The sequence below is a fragment of the Pelophylax lessonae genome, assembly GCF_965119305.1.
Source record: "Pelophylax lessonae genome assembly, chromosome: 1".
Taxonomy (NCBI): domain Eukaryota; kingdom Metazoa; phylum Chordata; class Amphibia; order Anura; family Ranidae; genus Pelophylax; species Pelophylax lessonae.
Window position 1 is genome coordinate 258,278,396 of NC_138768.1, and position 18,535 is coordinate 258,296,930.

The following is an 18,535-nucleotide window of genomic DNA, read 5'->3' on the forward strand; positions in this document are numbered from 1 at the left end:
ACATGTGTAAACCCTAAAAATTAACTTCTCTTATCTGCTCCCTTCTGGTCTGATAAATATAAAATATTTGAAGAGAACAAAAAAATCAGTTGATCCTGCCAGAAATTTAGTGAACTCTCACACACTTTCAAAGTGTTCTGCCTCTGCTGTACTGAAATGTCAAGCTATTTTACTAGCACTGCCCAGTATAGTGCCCTATCAGAACACCTAGGCTATGCAGAATGGGATGTTTTCTGTTGTTCAAATCAGCAGCGAGCAACCCAGAGTGACAACACTGCTCATCCAGATACAGTACAGCAAGTTATCATCCTAGGACAATGATGGCGAACCCTGGCACCCCAGATGTTTGAACTACATTTCCCATGATGCTCATGCACTCGGCAGTGTAGTTGAGCATCATGGGAAATGTAGTTCCAAAACATCTGGGGTGCCAAGGTTCGCCATCACTGTCCTAGGGACATGTAACGTGTTACTAGCAGGATCAGCAGGCAATGAAGCCAAAAAAAGTAACCATCACATCTAAGGACTGGTAAGTAGCAAAATACTTTTTTGGTTCTTCGTAACTATCCTTCGTAATTATAAAATTAGAATTAACACATACATCAAGGCAAAAAGATCAGTACAATCTCTGCAATACATGCACATTTCCCCATGTTTTATCCCTTGAAACACACTGCAAATAACGGTTTATGTGGCAAAAACGTAGTGTGCTCCTACCTTCCACTTTGACATGGCAGCAGTGTATTTTTGGTTCTGAATTCCAAAGCACATGGGGGTTGATTTACTGAAACTAGAGAGTGCAAAATCTGGTGCAGCTGTGTATGGTAGGCAATCAGCTTCTAACTTCAGCTTGTTCAATTATGCTTTGACAAAAAAAAAAAACCTGGAAGTTGATCGGTTTCTATACACAGCTGCACCAGATTTTGCACTCTATTTTTAGTAAATCAAGCCCATGGTATCAGCCTTGTTGTTTGGGTTAAAAGAACTCAGACCTCTTCTCATCCCCCACTCTTTGTTTCAATAACCCCATCTGGTATACAGAAGGAGGGCACAGGAAGTCATCAGTTCACCAGATTTCTGGCAAAAGCAAGACGTTTTTGATCCTAAAGGGGTTTGTAAAGTCTTATTTTGTAACTTGTACCTACAGGTGAGCCTATAATAAGGCTTACTTGTAGGTACAGTGAATATCTCCTAAACTTACATTGTTTAGGAGATATTCACACTGCATGCAGCCGATGACGTCACCGACACATGCGCTCTAAAGGGATGGAATACCCATCGGACAAGAAATTTCGTTAACATTATGCACTGTCAACTAAAAACGGTATGACCGCTGAGCGTGAGAGAGAAAAAATCGGAGGATATTTCGTCCGATTTTCGTCAAGTGTGTACGAGTCTTAAGGTAATGTGATTCAAACTAGCACATTATGCCATTGTCTTGCAGGTTTTCTTTTTTTATTTAAAGGCTGTGGATTACTACTGCTTTAATGAATAGATTTAACAAAAAACACTTTCAATGGTATTTATTAGGCCATAAGGGAGCAGATAAGAGAAGTTCATTCACTTATTTTTTTTGTCCCATTGGTGGAATGAGATGGACTCCTATTTCTTAGCAAATATATTAAAGGTTTACACCAATTTTAAGAAAACATAAACTTGGCTTTCCAATTTTGATATGAAATTCATATAAATGAATCTATTATATATAGGTTCATTACACACTGCGTGATATGTTCCAAGCATTTTAAATGTTGATGATTATGGCTTACAGCTAGTAAAAACCCAAAATTCATTATCTCTGAAAATTAGAATATTGTGAAAAAGTTCAATATTGTAGACACATGATATTACACCCTATTCAGCTTATTAACCACTTTCAGACCGGATTTTCCCCCTTAATGACCAGGCCCTATTTTGCGATTCGGCACTGCGTACTTTAACAGACAATTGTGCAGTAATGCGAAGCTGTACCTAAATAAAATTTCTTTCTTTTAGTGATATTTGATCACCTGTGCGATTTTTATTTTTTGCGCTATAAACCAAAAAATTGCAACAATTTTGCAAAAAAAAAAACAAAACAATATCTTTCCTATTCTGCTATATAACATTCCCCCCAAAAAATTAAAAAATCAAAATTTAACATTTTAGGCCAATTTGTTTTCTGCTACATATATTTTGGTTAAAAAAAAAAAAAAAAAAAAAATCGCAATAAGCGTATTTTGATTGGTTTGTGCATAAGTTATTGCGTTTACTAACTACGGGAAAGATTTGTCATTTTTTTTTTTTAACTAGTAATGGCGGCGATCTGCTTTTTTTGCGGGACTGCGACATTGCGGCAGACAGATCGGACCCCTAACTGACATTTTTGACACTTTTTGGGGGACCAGTGACATTACTACAGTAATCAGTGCTAAAACTATGCACTGTTATTGTAATAATGACACTGGCAGGGAAGCGGTTAACAGTATAGGTGATCAAGGGGTTAAATGTAAGTTTAGGGGAGCGATTCTAACTGTTGGGGGGGGGGGTTGGGGAACACAGAGACATGCGATCCTTTGTAGAAGGATCACATAGCCCCTGTGATCATCCGAGGGAGGAAGGACAGACGGCTGTGTTTACATCAGCCGTCCGTCCTTCTCTGTCAGCGGGGAGAGATCGACGGGGTCAGGCGGCAATAGGAGCCGCCTGACACCCGCACTGGCTTCCCCACTGATAAACGGGGGCGGGAGCGCACCGTCGGCAGCACGCGCTTGCCCCCTAGCTCCTCCCAGGTAGATGACATTTTATTAACATGATTCTGCCTGGGAGAGCCACTTTGCCGACGTAAATATAAAGTGAGCGGTTAACTCAAAACACCTGTAAAGGTTTCCTGAGCCTTTAAATGGTTTCTCAGTCTGGTTCAGTAAGTTATGCAATCATGGGGAAGACTGCTGACTTGACAGTTGTCCAGAAGACCATCACTGACACCCTCCAAATGACAAAAGGTCATTGCTAAAGAAGCTGGCTGTTCACAGAGTGCTTTATCCAAGCATATTAATGGAAAGTTGAGTGGAAGGAAAAAAAGTGTGGTAGAAAAAAAAAAAGGTGCACAAGCAACAGGGATAATAGCAGCCTTGAGAGGATGATGAAACAAAGGCCATTTAAAAATGTGGGGGAGCTTCACAAGGAGAGGACTACGGCTGATGTAAGTCCTTTAAGAGCCACCACACACCGACCTATCCAGGACATGGGCTACAACTGTCGCATTCCTTGCCACTCCTGAACCAGAAACAACGTCAGGAGCGTCTTTCCTGGGCTAAGGAGAAAAAAGGACAGGACTGTTGTTCAGTGGCCCAAAATCCTATTTTAGGATACAATTAAATTTTGCATTTTATTTAGAAATCAAGGTCCCAGAGTCTGAAGGAAGAGTGGAGAGGCATAGAATCCAAATTGCATGTTGTCCAGTGTGAAGTTTTCACAGTCAGTGATGATTTGGGGAGACATGTCATCTGCTGGTGTTGGTCCACTGGGTTTTATCAAGTCCAAAGTCAGCGGAACCCTGTACCAGGAAATTCTAGAGCACTTCATGCTTCCCTCTGCTGACCAGCTTTATGGAGATGCGGATTTCATTTTCCAGCAGGATTTGGCACATGCACACATTAGGGTGACCACATTTCAAAACTGCCATTCAGGGACACCCCGCAATCCCCCCCCCTTCCCAAAAAAAAGAGGAGGGGGGAATGTAGTCTCAGGGTGGACGGGGTTATTTGTCAGGCGAATGGCTGGTGTTAGCACTTAAATCATCCCTACACCATGCTTGATATGGTGTCAGGTTGATCAAATCACATTATTTATATTACTAAATTGTAATATGTAATGTAGCTGCGCTACTAGTGATGTATGTTATATATGTTATATAAACTTATCAATACAGCATAGGTTCACAACTTTAAACAGGGAGTTGTAAACCCTTATGCATACTGTGTGATACAATGAATGTGTAACAACATGCAAAATAACGCTCACATATGTCTAAATATAAAGAAAAAAGAAAAATCCAAAAAAACAGTGGAAATTGGATGTAAAAGAAAGTTGAAGTCCTCCACTAGAATTCAATGAATCTTCCTCCACAATGTGTTTGTGCCAAAGACAAGCTACTGTGCTTACCAGATGGAAGATAAGATATAGCCTTTCAAGGAATTCCTGAAGGATCCAGATCTCAAACCAGCTCAGATGGGTAACATACACGTCTCCACACTGCAAAACAGGACGCTAGGTACCGTGGCTTTCCAGGGCAGCTCAGACAGCAATTTCCCCCGCAGTATCACCCAGGCGGATTAGGTAAAGGTGCAATTAAGACTCCCCACGAGTGACCTATCTGCTATAGTGAATGTCTGCTAGGAAACCACTGCTAAAGAAAGGCAACAGGCAGAAGAGACTTGTTTTGGCTAAAGAACACAAGGAATGGACATTAGACCAGTGGAAATCTGTGCTTTGGTCTGAGGAGTCCAAATTTGAGATCTTTGGTTCCAACCACCGTGTCTTTGTGCGATGCAGAAAAGGTGAACGGATGGACTCTACATGCCTGGTTCCCACCGTGAAGCATGGAGGAGGAGGTGTGATGGTGTGGGGGTGCTTTGCTGGTGACACTGTTGGGGATTTATTCAAAATTGAAGGCATACTGAACCAGCATGGCTACCACAGCATCTTGCAACGGCATGCTATTCCATCCGGTTTGCGTTTAGTTGGACCATCGTTTATTTTTCAACAGGACAATGACCCCTGAACCCAATCGAGATGGTTTGGGGTGAGCTGGACCGCAGAGTGAGGGGAAAAGGGCCAACAAGTGCTAAGCATCTCTGGGAACTCCTTCAAGACTGTTGGAAGACCATTTCAGGTGACTACCTCTTGAAGTGTGACTCTACAATTTTCATAGTCATGAAAATAAAGAAAACTCTTTGAATGAGAAGGTGTGTCCAAACTTTTGGTCTGTACTGTATATATATATATATATATATATATAAAATATTACACTTTAATTTTTAAGCGAAGTCTGTTTTCAGCAAATGCACAAAATACCTACTAATCTTGTGGGCAACGCATTTCCTTGTTACTTTGTGTGCTTCACCGAAGAATGTGTCGGGACTATTGGGGGGTTGATTCAAATAATAATAGGTAAAAAGAAAAGTGATTTTAAAAGCCATGTATTCATATAATGCATAAGAGATTCTGAATGGCTTCCATCTTGTTTTTAAGGTGAAACAAAGTTCATATATACTTGTTAAACAAAATGTCTCTCACAGGCTTACAAAGGGTCTATGGTTTCAACAGAGATCTTTGTATTTCTATGTAATCGTAAATAAGATCCCTTTTGACATCTCGATCAGATAAAACTTAGTCAGTCTGACTCTATGTTAAAGGGGGTGATATCTCAGTCTGTCTATAGGTATTTAACAATAGACAATGGCTCAGTATATTCTAGCAGACATTTAAAGATGAACCATATAAGTTTTTATAGAAAACATCATCATATGTAAGATGTATATTAACGATAATACATTGTATTCTTATTAATATAGAAGTGTGAACTTGATACTTATATAATATTAGATATATAATATATATATATATGTATACTTTTCTATGATGTGTAAGGACTTGTGCGTCTTAAAAACAAATTACTTCATGTTAAGGCATGTGGTAGGAGTGTTTATATAAGGATTGCTTTGGACTGGTTTAGTGCTCAAGGTGTCGTAAATATTCCCAAACCTAGACTATATCTGACAGCCCTTTGGCATGGTCAAATAAGTAATTGCTTTTCACTAGCCGACAGGTCAATAGGTCATCAGATAACAAATTGTTTTAATTATGTTAAATACAAAATCTAATGAACGGTACGATACTGCCCTCTGGAGGCGAAATACCAGGTGCAGTCTTGAGATAATTTTAGATATTTCCATATAAAAATATTATATTGTCTTAAAAATATAATTATTGAAATGGCATTACTTGCCCAGGTGAATAATGGAGATACAGGTGGACATTTATGTATGTACTGGGAGTCTGGAGAAAGTTTTATGTTGTGTTATATGATTAATCTCACATATAGAGAAATCATTTAACTTTATTATCCAAGTATGGGGTTAATTATCAAAAGGGGTGTGTCTCTGACCTCACTAGTTTAGGTATAGAATATCCCGACCAATTGGGATAATGTTTCATCCCTCTGGGTTTTACTTATGGTAATTTTTATAGCTCTTTGTTCTTACCATATAAAAGACCAACCCAGATGAGAGAGAGGACATTACTTTACACTACTGACAACACACCTCACACTTACACCACACACGCTATTACATTTTTCAATAGACTCATGCAGACATACTCCCTGATCCACATCATTCATCTGAAACTTGGAGGAAACTCCTCCCTCACTGGCATCCATCTTAGGACTCGGGTAACACCATCTTAAGTGTGGTAATTATGCCTTGCTGTATTATTTGATTTTATTCAACAATTGTTTATTCTTTCCTTATATGTTTTATATTGCATATTTAAGGGTAATAAGATTACAATCCCAGCCGTATAAGCCATAGTATATTTTTCTCTAAAAAGCTGATTTTTGTTTTTATACATTTTTATTAATATCAGATTAAGTGCATTATTTGCAATTTTAAGTCTTCCGTTTTGCATGGCTTATTCTCATTCCTTCTGCAGTGGAATGACTTTGGGCCCTGTGATTCGCAGACCATTGTAGTCTGTTTATATAGAACATTAATTTATGGCTTATACTATACCTGGGCAGAAATGGTAATCTTGCTTTCGTTTTACTTTCACTTTGTTTTAGTTTCATTTTCATTATTGAGCTAAACATCACATTGCATTGATTGTTTGAAGTTAGTATTTTTTCTGTAGAGTTATCTTTTTGTGTCACTTCTTGTTTGATCATATATCGTGTTTGCATGTCTGGCGAATAAATATTTTTATATATATTCCACACTGTAGACTGTATTCACTAAGATTGGTATATGCTTTTAAAAAGAAATTAATCAATTAAAAAGAATTCTCGACATTGATTTATGGCATAAGTGGAGACTCTCCTTTTTCACAGATCTTTGCTTATTAACCATAAATAAATACACTGCTATATTCAGAGCAGTATAAATATTCTGACATAAGTACGAGCGCAAGATATTAATTATTAAATATTCTTACATATAATGGAGGCACTGCTGAGATAATTATTGATTTCTTACATATGCCAATCATAAATATTGATCAGGTGACATAATCAATAACTTTAAAAAAAAAAAAAAATTTTTTTTTTTTGGAATTTTTTAAATTAATTTTGAATGTGATAGAAATGCCTTAAAAATGTCTACAGCAGGAAATGTTCACGCTGCCAACTCTGGCAAGGTGTGAGTCCCTAGTGGTAATGCCACAACCCCAGTAGATTTGGCACAGATCATAAATGTGTGGAAACACCTCTCTGAGTCTGAAATGGTGGAAAATGTAAATGCTGGTTAGAGTCATATATCAAAATCCTCAGACGTTGGGCCAATAAAGGGCATCTGACATGGGTAGAGGACAACCTGTATGTATGAACTCACCAATAGCTTATCTAACACCAAAAGATATCGGGAAGTGTGATCACATACTTTTTGGTCATGGCTAATCTTACTGTATCTTTATGAGGAACTGCACCACAAGGCTCAGCAAAAAGGAGTTTAGTAAAGTTTCAATCTCCACTCCAAATAAATGAGAGAATGAGATAAGGAACCTCCTTGAGCAGGTGAAAGTAACCTCTATTGGGACACATAAGTTAAGAGAATGTAGCGTGAAACTGCAAAATGAAGTAGAACTGTGGCAGAAATTTTATCAAGGAAGCTGTAATGAAAGTAACCATTGAAAGTGAAATGTAAATGATTAATGCAATAATTAGGAAGTTTTGAGCAAGGAAAAATGTTTTTCTAGCAAAAAGTTGCCGAGTAACCAGCAGTGGAAAATTTAAAAATAATAATAATAAAAATGTAACTGTTCAAAATAATGACAGGAACTCATCAGTAACTAAATAAAAGAGTTCCATAAGTGTCATGGTGTCCATGCAATAAGGGTAATGTTAATTAGTCCTGCATTTTAAATATGATGTAATTATTCATAGACCCAGATATGATTCCCAGTCTGTTGGTTATGACCCAGACAAAGGGGGGGAGTCAGGCAAAGAGTCCATGTCCTACCCCAGCCATATTCCTAATATAGGAGGGCAGAAATTGGGCAGCCATGCATAAATAGGTATGAGTCATATCAGGTCATTGCAAAAAGACTAGCACCCCTAAAAAGACACCATAAACCTCCATAAGAATTTAAAAAGTTTTTAAAAAGAGTACTGTCCTGATTTTTGTCATGAAAAGGTCCTTAGACATTGTCTTAAACATTATTGATTACCCTGAGGCCTATGAAAACAACTTTCTGTGTTGTGCCTGCAGGATGTCATTTAAAAGTCAGCCCATACAAAAACCTAAATGCTGCTAGAGCTGTTATCTACAATTTAAAATGTACACAGCACCAAAGCCCCATTGAATTTTTTTTTTTTATTACTGTACTCAAAAGTGCCTAACACCCTTCAATGAAGGTCTGAGTACAACCATCTGAAATTTAAATCCCTGTGCTTTGATGCATTGCCCATGTACATAATAATAATATGTTTGGCAAAGGAGCAAGTTATGCCACCTAGGCCCCAAGGGGAACACCGGATACCTTAAGGAGGACACCGGACATCCCATTAACAAGGGGGGGGGGGGGACACCCACAAATAAATAGGGATTTGCCCCATCTTAGGGATCCCCAAAATCCTTGGGAAAATCAAGTGACATTAAGGCCCAGACCTCACGCCAGAACCGCGTAACTGGTTCTGATGGGGATCTGTCCCATATGTCTGAACCCGAGAGATATAGGCACCGCAGGAGGCGGAGCCAATAATTCAACTCTGTAAAGTTTTCAGCAGAGTAGAAGCCAAGTTGGATCGGCTGATCACTTGGTTCACTTTGGGCACTGCAGCCCAGAATTAAAATAATTCCTCTTCAGGAACAAATCCTGTGGCCAGCCAAGGGCCACAAAATCCTTTAATGCCCAAATGGCAGGAATCAAAGGGATACACTGAATAGAGGCATAGGATGCAGAGGTTCTAACACCCTTTTATCCCAGGTCACAGCATTGAGGATCCTGAAATCCCTGTCAGGGGGGGATCTTGGTTGTGAGATACTAACTACCCTCCTATTTTTCAGTGGTCACTTCATCCCTCTGACTCAAACAGGTCGCTCAAAGCGGACACATTTCAAAAAATCGCCAATGACGGTGATACCAAGGAGGATCAAACCCTAATGACGTAATGCAGTCAAGAGGTTAAAGGTTGTATACGGTAACCAAGAAGGAATCCTCAATGCCAGGTAGTTTTATTGCCTACACTAAATTGCATTGATGCCCCATAGGGGGAGATATCATATTTTTCCTCCTAAGTAGTAGGTAAATTTTAAACAAAATATTGTATTATTGTTCAATGCCTAGTATCCATGGCGATAAATATACCATGTTAATAAGCCCCAGAAGTCAGTCGCCCTAGGAAAGGTCGCATATGTAGTCTCACCTTCCGTGGTGCTCATATAAAAGGGCTGATCACACGGTGGATTAAAGGAGAACTCTGAGAAAGCTTAGGGTACCAACATCGCATTGAAATGTCAATTGATAAGAATGTATATTCATACCATATGTTTTATCCAATAGGAACAGATTAACCTTCCATGCCAGGTCCTTGATTGGTACAGACGATGATGTTTGCCAAAGACACAGCGATCGGATGGGTCATCTCTCCTTAGAGCTCCGCTCAAGACGGAACCCCTCATTGAATCGGATCCCTCTTCAGGAATCAAGCTGCGAGACGCCACAGATTCTTGTTGACGGAGAGGAAGATTTGTTTCAACAGATCTTTGTGCATTTGATCCGAGGAAATCCATTGAGAGGAATCGCACTACCTCCTGTTTTCAATTGAAGGAGATGTGAGAATGGTGCATTGCACATGTGAGCAAAACCTCAGTCTAGGTGTATGACACTCTAGACCATGCTGAAACCATTCATTATCCAACCAACATCCAAGGTTGAACGTCCAAACAGATTTCTCTGATTCCTGATTGCCAACGTTGTTTTACTGCGCTTTGAATGGTAATTGCCAATGCCATCGCAGCAGTTAATTTCTGTCTCCATTAACACTTTGCAAGCTGGAGATGCAGATTTCAAGGAACATTTGAGTTTCTTTACTAGGAGATCAGAAGTCAAAGAGACTAACAAGAAACAGTTGGTGACATAGCTAACATTGCAAAATCGCTACGAACTGATATTTTGAACTGATTTTTTTTTCTCAAATTTTTTTTTTACCGCTGTACTTAAGAGTTATGAACAATTCCCAATATGAACTATTCTCTTAAAAAAAAAAAGAGAACAAGACATTTTTTTTTTTCTTTTACTACTCCTTAAAAAGCTTTCTTTCCAGATAGGCCTAAGTTGCTCACTTGTCTACTGGGAAGAAAGGGGGGGGATATGTCGGGGTTATTGGGGGTTGATTAAAATAATAATAGGTAAAAAGAAAAGTGATTTTAAAAGCCATGTATTCATATAATGCATAAGAGATTCTGAATGGCTTCCATCTTGTTTTTAAGGTGAAACAAAGTTCATATATACTTGTTAAACAAAATGTCTCTCACAGGCTTACAAAGGGTCTATGGTTTCAACAGAGATCTTTGTATTTCTATGTAATCGTAAATAAGATCCCTTTTGACATCTCGATCAGATAAAACTTAGTCAGTCTGACTCTATGTTAAAGGGGGTGATATCTCAGTCTGTCTATAGGTATTTAACAATAGACAATGGCTCAGTATATTCTAGCAGACATTTAAAGATGAACCATATAAGTTTTTATAGAAAACATCATCATATGTAAGATGTATATTAACGATAATACATTGTATTCTTATTAATATAGAAGTGTGAACTTGATACTTATATAATATTAGATATATAATATATATATATAAGTATACTTTTCTATGATGTGTAAGGACTTGTGCGTCTTAAAAACAAATTACTTCATGTTAAGGCATGTGGTAGGAGTGTTTATATAAGGATTGCTTTGGACTGGTTTAGTGCTCAAGGTGTCGTAAATATTCCCAAACCTAGACTATATCTGACAGCCCTTTGGCATGGTCAAATAAGTAATTGCTTTTCACTAGCCGACAGGTCAATAGGTCATCAGATAACAAATTGTTTTAATTATGTTAAATACAAAATCTAATGAACGGTACGATACTGCCCTCTGGAGGCGAAATACCAGGTGCAGTCTTGAGATAATTTTAGATATTTCCATATAAAAATATTATATTGTCTTAAAAATATAATTATTGAAATGGCATTACTTGCCCAGGTGAATAATGGAGATACAGGTGGACATTTATGTATGTACTGGGAGTCTGGAGAAAGTTTTATGTTGTGTTATATGATTAATCTCACATATAGAGAAATCATTTAACTTTATTATCCAAGTATGGGGTTAATTATCAAAAGGGGTGTGTCTCTGACCTCACTAGTTTAGGTATAGAATATCCCGACCAATTGGGATAATGTTTCATCCCTCTGGGTTTTACTTATGGTAATTTTTATAGCTCTTTGTTCTTACCATATAAAAGACCAACCCAGATGAGAGAGAGGACATTACTTTACACTACTGACAACACACCTCACACTTACACCACACACGCTATTACATTTTTCAATAGACTCATGCAGACATACTCCCTGATCCACATCATTCATCTGAAACTTGGAGGAAACTCCTCCCTCACTGGCATCCATCTTAGGACTCTGGTAACACCATCTTAAGTGTGGTAATTATGCCTTGCTGTATTATTTGATTTTATTCAACAATTGTTTATTCTTTCCTTATATGTTTTATATTGCATATTTAAGGGTAATAAGATTACAATCCCAGCCGTATAAGCCATAGTATATTTTTCTCTAAAAAGCTGATTTTTGTTTTTATACATTTTTATTAATATCAGATTAAGTGCATTATTTGCAATTTTAAGTCTTCCGTTTTGCATGGCTTATTCTCATTCCTTCTGCAGTGGAATGACTTTGGGCCCTGTGATTCGCAGACCATTGTAGTCTGTTTATATAGAACATTAATTTATGGCTTATACTATACCTGGGCAGAAATGGTAATCTTGCTTTCGTTTTACTTTCACTTTGTTTTAGTTTCATTTTCATTATTGAGCTAAACATCACATTGCATTGATTGTTTGAAGTTAGTATTTTTTCTGTAGAGTTATCTTTTTGTGTCACTTCTTGTTTGATCATATATCGTGTTTGCATGTCTGGCGAATAAATATTTTTATATATATTCCACACTGTAGACTGTATTCACTAAGATTGGTATATGCTTTTAAAAAGAAATTAATCAATTAAAAAGAATTCTCGACATTGATTTATGGCATAAGTGGAGACTCTCCTTTTTCACAGATCTTTGCTTATTAACCATAAATAAATACACTGCTATATTCAGAGCAGTATAAATATTCTGACATAAGTACGAGCGCAAGATATTAATTATTAAATATTCTTACAAATGTCTCCCAACCTAGATATCTTCTGTAAACTACCAATTACCCTACCCCCAAGGTAAAATGAAGATGAAGAGATAAGGACATGTTTGTAGTCCATATCAGAATAACAGCCTAGGGTGATAACCATGGCTCCCTCCATAGATACAGTGGAGGAGTGACTTCACCACACACAGACAGGAAGTGTGGTGTTTACAAGATTACCATGTTGAAATAAAGCAAAAGAAGCTTCTAAAAAGAAAACAAGTGCTGTCACCATACCAAATACTGGTAAGCTGCATTGTATTATAGTTTTGGTTTCGGGTTCAGATACACTTTAAGCTCAGGGAAAGTCACTGCCATCTCTTTCCCAGAGACTGGGTTTTACCCCTATACTTGTCTGAGTGATCTGATAACCCCATTCTGTGGAATCCTAATGCAACCATTCAAAGGGACAAGCCTGTATTGCGGTTTCACTAATTAATGGCAAGTAGCAATAGTTTACTAATTAGACAACATTCTTTGCTAATTGAGAAGTAAATGTACGCTTTTTTTAATGGCGAAAAAATTGATTTCACAGGAAAAAAGGTTAATTCCCTGCAAATTGTTCAGTTCCGAGGTGAACTTAGTAACAAAAGCTTGTACATGTTTTTTTTTTTTTTTAATGAGGACTCTTTACATTGAATTCTTGGATTCACCCATATAGTATATGCGATTCACTAAAGCGTAAAGTGAACCTGTATTGACTACAACCAACTAATCATGTAGAGTAAAAGTCCTACTTTTTCCCCTTTGTGAAAGTCTGAACTAAAATTTTCTTTGCGTTTTAGGTAATCTAGGCCATAAAATTTTCATTCCCTACATCAACATGAAAAAAGGCACTTTTACAGAGTCATAGAAGAACAAATATATCCATTATGCCAAACATACAGCAAGACATATTATACACTAACAAAAAATACATGGGGGGAGGGTGAAGTCAATTATCTTGGATGTTATCCTGTAGTAATTATTCTACTTGACTATGTCTGTTGTTTCTCCCACAGTTAGACTTTTAAATGAAAGGTATGGCAAACAAATCAGATAGAAAATAATTATATAGAATATAGGTAGCCACAGAAAAAAAAGCCTTTATATTTAATATGATTATCAACGGCTCAATACCTTATGATGGGACATGGATCAGTTGGTGTAAAACAAACAAGTGTGTGTGTGTGAGAGTTCCAGAAAGAACATATAATTGGGGTTTAAAATGGAAAATTACTGGGAACTGTAGACACAGCTGTGTTGACAAGCTGTTGTGTTTATGTAGGCAGAACTTTTAGGAGGCCATTCTTTAGAAACAGCTGTGTCCACAGTTTCCCTGCAGCAATAAACAAATCTTAAAGGGAACCCGTCATATCATTGTTAAAGCGGAGTTCCGGCCACAAAATCGACATAGTCGATTTTGGGCCATCCGCTTGCTATAGCTCACCTGAAAAAGAAATGGGTAGTTACGATTTTTTATTTTTTTTACTTACCTTGTAATTGCAGAAAAATATACTCGCCTTTCTTCCACTTCCTCCCTCAGCGTCCGCGGCCCGCGCCGTCACTTCCGCTTTGCAATGATTCCTGGGAGCTGAACGTCATCGCTCCCAGGAATCAATGCGCCTGCTCCGACGTCAGTTCCGGTGTAGGCGCGTCATACCTTGCTAAACAGCTTCTGGGCAGCGCTTGAGAAGAAATTTTAAAAGTAAGTATTTCTTCTAAAAGGTAAGTGCGAACCAGGACAGATCAGAGGCTATCCATTGTGGAATGTACTAGCCCTGACTGTCCCGGGGGTATGTTCATTGAAATTTTTTTTCTGTGGCCGGAACTTCGCTTTAAGAGCATGGCTTAGGGCTTGTTCACGCCATTTTCATTGAGCTGCAATGTTCTGCACACCACTGTTACATGTATAATATGGACATTGCTCACAGAAATGGGAAATGTATAGACACCAAACAACAAGATAGGGAATAGTATTCTGCTTTCTTCTCTCATCCCGTGTGTTTTAGCCAGTCAGCAAATATGTTTTTACTTAGAGTATTATTTCTTTATACTGCCTTTGTTTTTCTAGGGGAAGGAAGGAGCAAAATATGGCTATATGACAATTTGTTAGCAATTTTAAGTAGTTTTTAATAATAACAAAGACAACTGAATTTTGTGAGAGCTGGTTAAATGTGACTTTAATTGCCATGTGTTACCAGCTTTACTGTAGCCCATGTAGTTTTCCCTATAAGAAAATCACATTGCTTTATTATTATTGACCTGGATTGTTTTATTTATATTATACTTTATTTAATAAAGCTGCAAGTAGAGAGCCTATTAATAAATGCAAAGCCATCTAGATGAATAAGAAAGAGACTGAGAGATTATGTATGTATGTATGTATGTATGTATGTATGTATGTGTGTGACAGACCCCAAAAGAAATACAACTGTGAAAAGGAAATCTGCAAGCAATAAATTAAGATTTATTGTTTGCAAAAAAAAAAAAACACAACTCCTTTACAAAATATTAAAAAACCCATTATGATCTTATTTTTCACATTCGAAAATGTTTTGGATTGGTTTTCTCTAAAGATAATGTGTCGAAAAATCTGTCAAATTGTTGTTTTAAATCGTATTTCACGTCCCTTTGACCATGCTAGACATTTTATGAATGAAAAGACTGACTGTTATGATTACTGTTGTGATGGTTCTCCTACGACATCCTAGCAGACTGGGATTCTGGGAACACTGCAAAGATTTAAAAGGAATCTACACTAACCTATTGATATACCAGCAATATTACTGCTGTACCATTTAGCTGAAACAAATATTAGCAATTTGTATGTATACATTTCAGATCTATCTCCTGAAATTATCATAAAACTGAATTCACAAGCATCAGCATAAAGTTCCAGATTTACCCTGATTTTGGTGAACAGGAAAATTCACTTTCATTGAAGAAAACATGTTTTAGTTGCCCACCTCAAGCTCTTTAGCCAAGGCAATGCACTTTTAATTAGATTGAGCTGCAGAATCAATGCAGCCGTGTCCTCAAATAACTGGACTGCATTCCAAAGGGGGGTGCACTTCTCTGGCTAAGGTAGGCGTGAAATTGATTAAGAACAGCAGTCATAGGCAAGCAAGAGGAACAACTGGCTCGGGTTCCAAAATCCCACTTCCCGATGCATACACTCACATTCCCCTATAGTATTCAGCATCCGCAGCAACACTGACTTGTGCGCCAAATGGTCACTCTTCGAAATGATGCATGAATGCGCAGCCTTCATTCACATAAGTTACGACAAACCTGGCTGTACTGAATATTGGAGTCCACAGAAATCAAAGCATAATTAAACACAGGAGATAATTATTAATTTATAGGGGGAAAAAAATAGTCCCAGTACTCTGGCTAACCAAACTGAATATGTGGGGTCTTAAAAGTGTAGTAAAAGAATAAGTGCTGGTTCCCACTAGTGCGATGCCAGACATCGCATGTGATTCACACCGCATTGCTGTGCAGATCACATGCAATGTCTATGCGATATGATTTGAGCCATACAAAATGTATGGCTGAAATCGCATCGCATTTGCACCAAAATGGTGCAGGGCCCTTTCTTTGGCTCGCACTGGAATCGGATTGCATGGGTGTTCACACCTTTGAGATCCGATTCCTGCACCATTTCAAAGTTTGCACTGTGATCTGTGAACCAGTCTGGGGGTGTCATTAACTTTCCATTGACACCCCCAGCGATTTGCAGATGTCGGGTGAACCACTGTGCAATTCTGGTGCGATGCAGGAACCGGCACCGATTCGCAGGGTTTCCTGCATAGCAACGGTGTGAATTTGCACAAAAAAAGAAAAATCTCAATCACACGGGCACAACCAAAATTGTGGTTAAATGCTATTAAGAGGACATTTCTAAATTATTTCTAAATGCATATAATGTTTTGTTAATAGTACCATTCACATTGTGCATTTAGGTGTGGTCAGTTTAGCTATGGTTATAGAAAAATAGAATCCTGTGCATCCAGGTTTCGATTAAGCCTTATTCACACTGGTATTGACAAACCTGTGTTTAGAGCATATTTCCAAACGGTTATAAATCAGCATAATGATTTTAGGGGCGGTGTGGTGGGACTGCCCAGCACAGTCCCAATGCAAGACAAGGCAATTTACTTTGTTTACAATTCTGCACATCAACACCAGCAGACCTCTCACTATGTGAATGGACCCTTTAGGGCTCATTCACACAAGCGCTGTGGCCCGTACAGCGCAAATGACTGCTTTGTTTATGCAGCTGGAGCTGCGTGCAGGCAGCACATGTCCCTCTATGTGGGGATGCAGCAGCTGTACGGACACTGCTGCATATCCTATTATGACAGGGGCGTGTGAGCAGCCCTGACCGCAGACAATGTGCATTCAGGGCTCACCCCTGCATGCCTGTCACATTAGGATGAGGGGTTCTCCATTGAGGAACATGGGCTGCCTGAATGCAGCTTCAGCCTCAAAAACAAGGCGCCTAATCACGCTGCATGAACTAGAGTGTCTGTGTGAATGAGCGCTGAATGGTAAAATACTGTACAATTTAGATGCATTTAGAGAAAACAGAATTCTAGGCATCCAGGGGCAGATTAGAGGATCTGAACGCATCTAATAAGGCAAATACATATAAATCAGCAGAAGTTGATCTGATGAGCATACAGTTTGTTTTTACCTCCCAGATATGTAAATAACCCAAAACACAGGATGGTAAACATACTTTTGTTGGTACTATCCTGCTCATTCAGGAAATTATCTCCTGCCCCCCCCCCCAGGTTTCCTGTCCTAGGATATAAATGATAAGCCAGTAAAGCCCATATCCAATACACCTACAGCCCAGAGGTGACTCCAGCTCTGCAGAGGCTGCACTGACATGTTTTAAATCCCTATTTGTAGTCATGTCCAGGGTAAAGGATGGTCCCTTCTAATTGCACAGGCACACCTGAAAAAGGTACATTACTGCTGAGCAGAGATGCAAATACCTTGCTTTCTGTTTCTGCATTCCACAGGAACAAGGTTGCCAGGAAAATCCATGCTGCAGAAGCTGTCCTCATATCGGCAGCTATTTCAAGGCAGAGGAGTCAGTGATGTGAATCTCGGAGGTCTGTTAGACACTGGCTTCCCCACCCTGGACCCCTCTCTCTGGCTCAACCTTCCACTCTCAATTTCACTCCCTCCCCACATGGGTCAATTACCTGCCGTACTGGGACAACAGCCGCTGCGCCCTCTGCCGGCCACTCGGGGAATCGGCTTCTAGATAGGATTTGTATTTCTTCCTCCTGCAGATCTCCTGCAAAAAAACAAAACAAAGTGCGGCTAGTAAGAATAGCCTAACATGACCTGAGAATTCACAATGAGGGCAAGCCTTAAAGGCTTAAATCACTAAAAAATAAAATAAATAAAAGTACATATTTTTGTAGTTGAACAAAAAAAAGGGGAATTGGTTATTTTTTTTTCTGGAGCCTGCAAAGCATTGCTCATGTGATTGGTAAATTGCGGGTGCAATGCCAGGATCCTGCAGACTCTCAGTATAGCTGTCTGCCTGTACCTCCCATACTGGCAGACAGTTACTGAAGAGCAGGAAGGTCAATGAACTACCAGAGCACTCACCAGCGCCCTCCCATTTTATTGAGAATTATAAGCCGTCTGCTGCTATGGCAGACAGTAGTTGTAGTTTATTTATTCACAGAACTCTGTGAATGAATGTCGCGGCTGTTTGGATAGAGCCCCACATGGCCACACTCTTATTAAATTTTGACGGCGAGTGTGAGGAGACAGCGGTAGAACCAGGGGGTGTTGGCAGGTGCTCTTTAGTAACACGTTACACCATAAATACAGGTGTAATATGTTACCAAAGGTGA

At 38.7% G+C, this 18,535-nt stretch overlaps 1 protein-coding gene across 1 annotated transcript in view; it reads right to left on the reverse strand.

Moving 5' to 3' along the window:
* LOC309556078 (uncharacterized protein) overlaps positions 1-17,819 on the reverse strand; it is a 116,420-nt gene extending 98,601 nt beyond the window's left edge. Inside the window, exon 1 of the mRNA XM_082258396.1 lies at positions 17,657-17,819. Within this exon, the coding sequence (XP_082114522.1) occupies positions 17,657-17,728 (72 nt within the window). The 5' untranslated portion in view covers positions 17,729-17,819. The remainder of the gene's footprint in view (positions 1-17,656) is intronic.
* Positions 17,820-18,535: the final 716 nt, after the last annotated feature.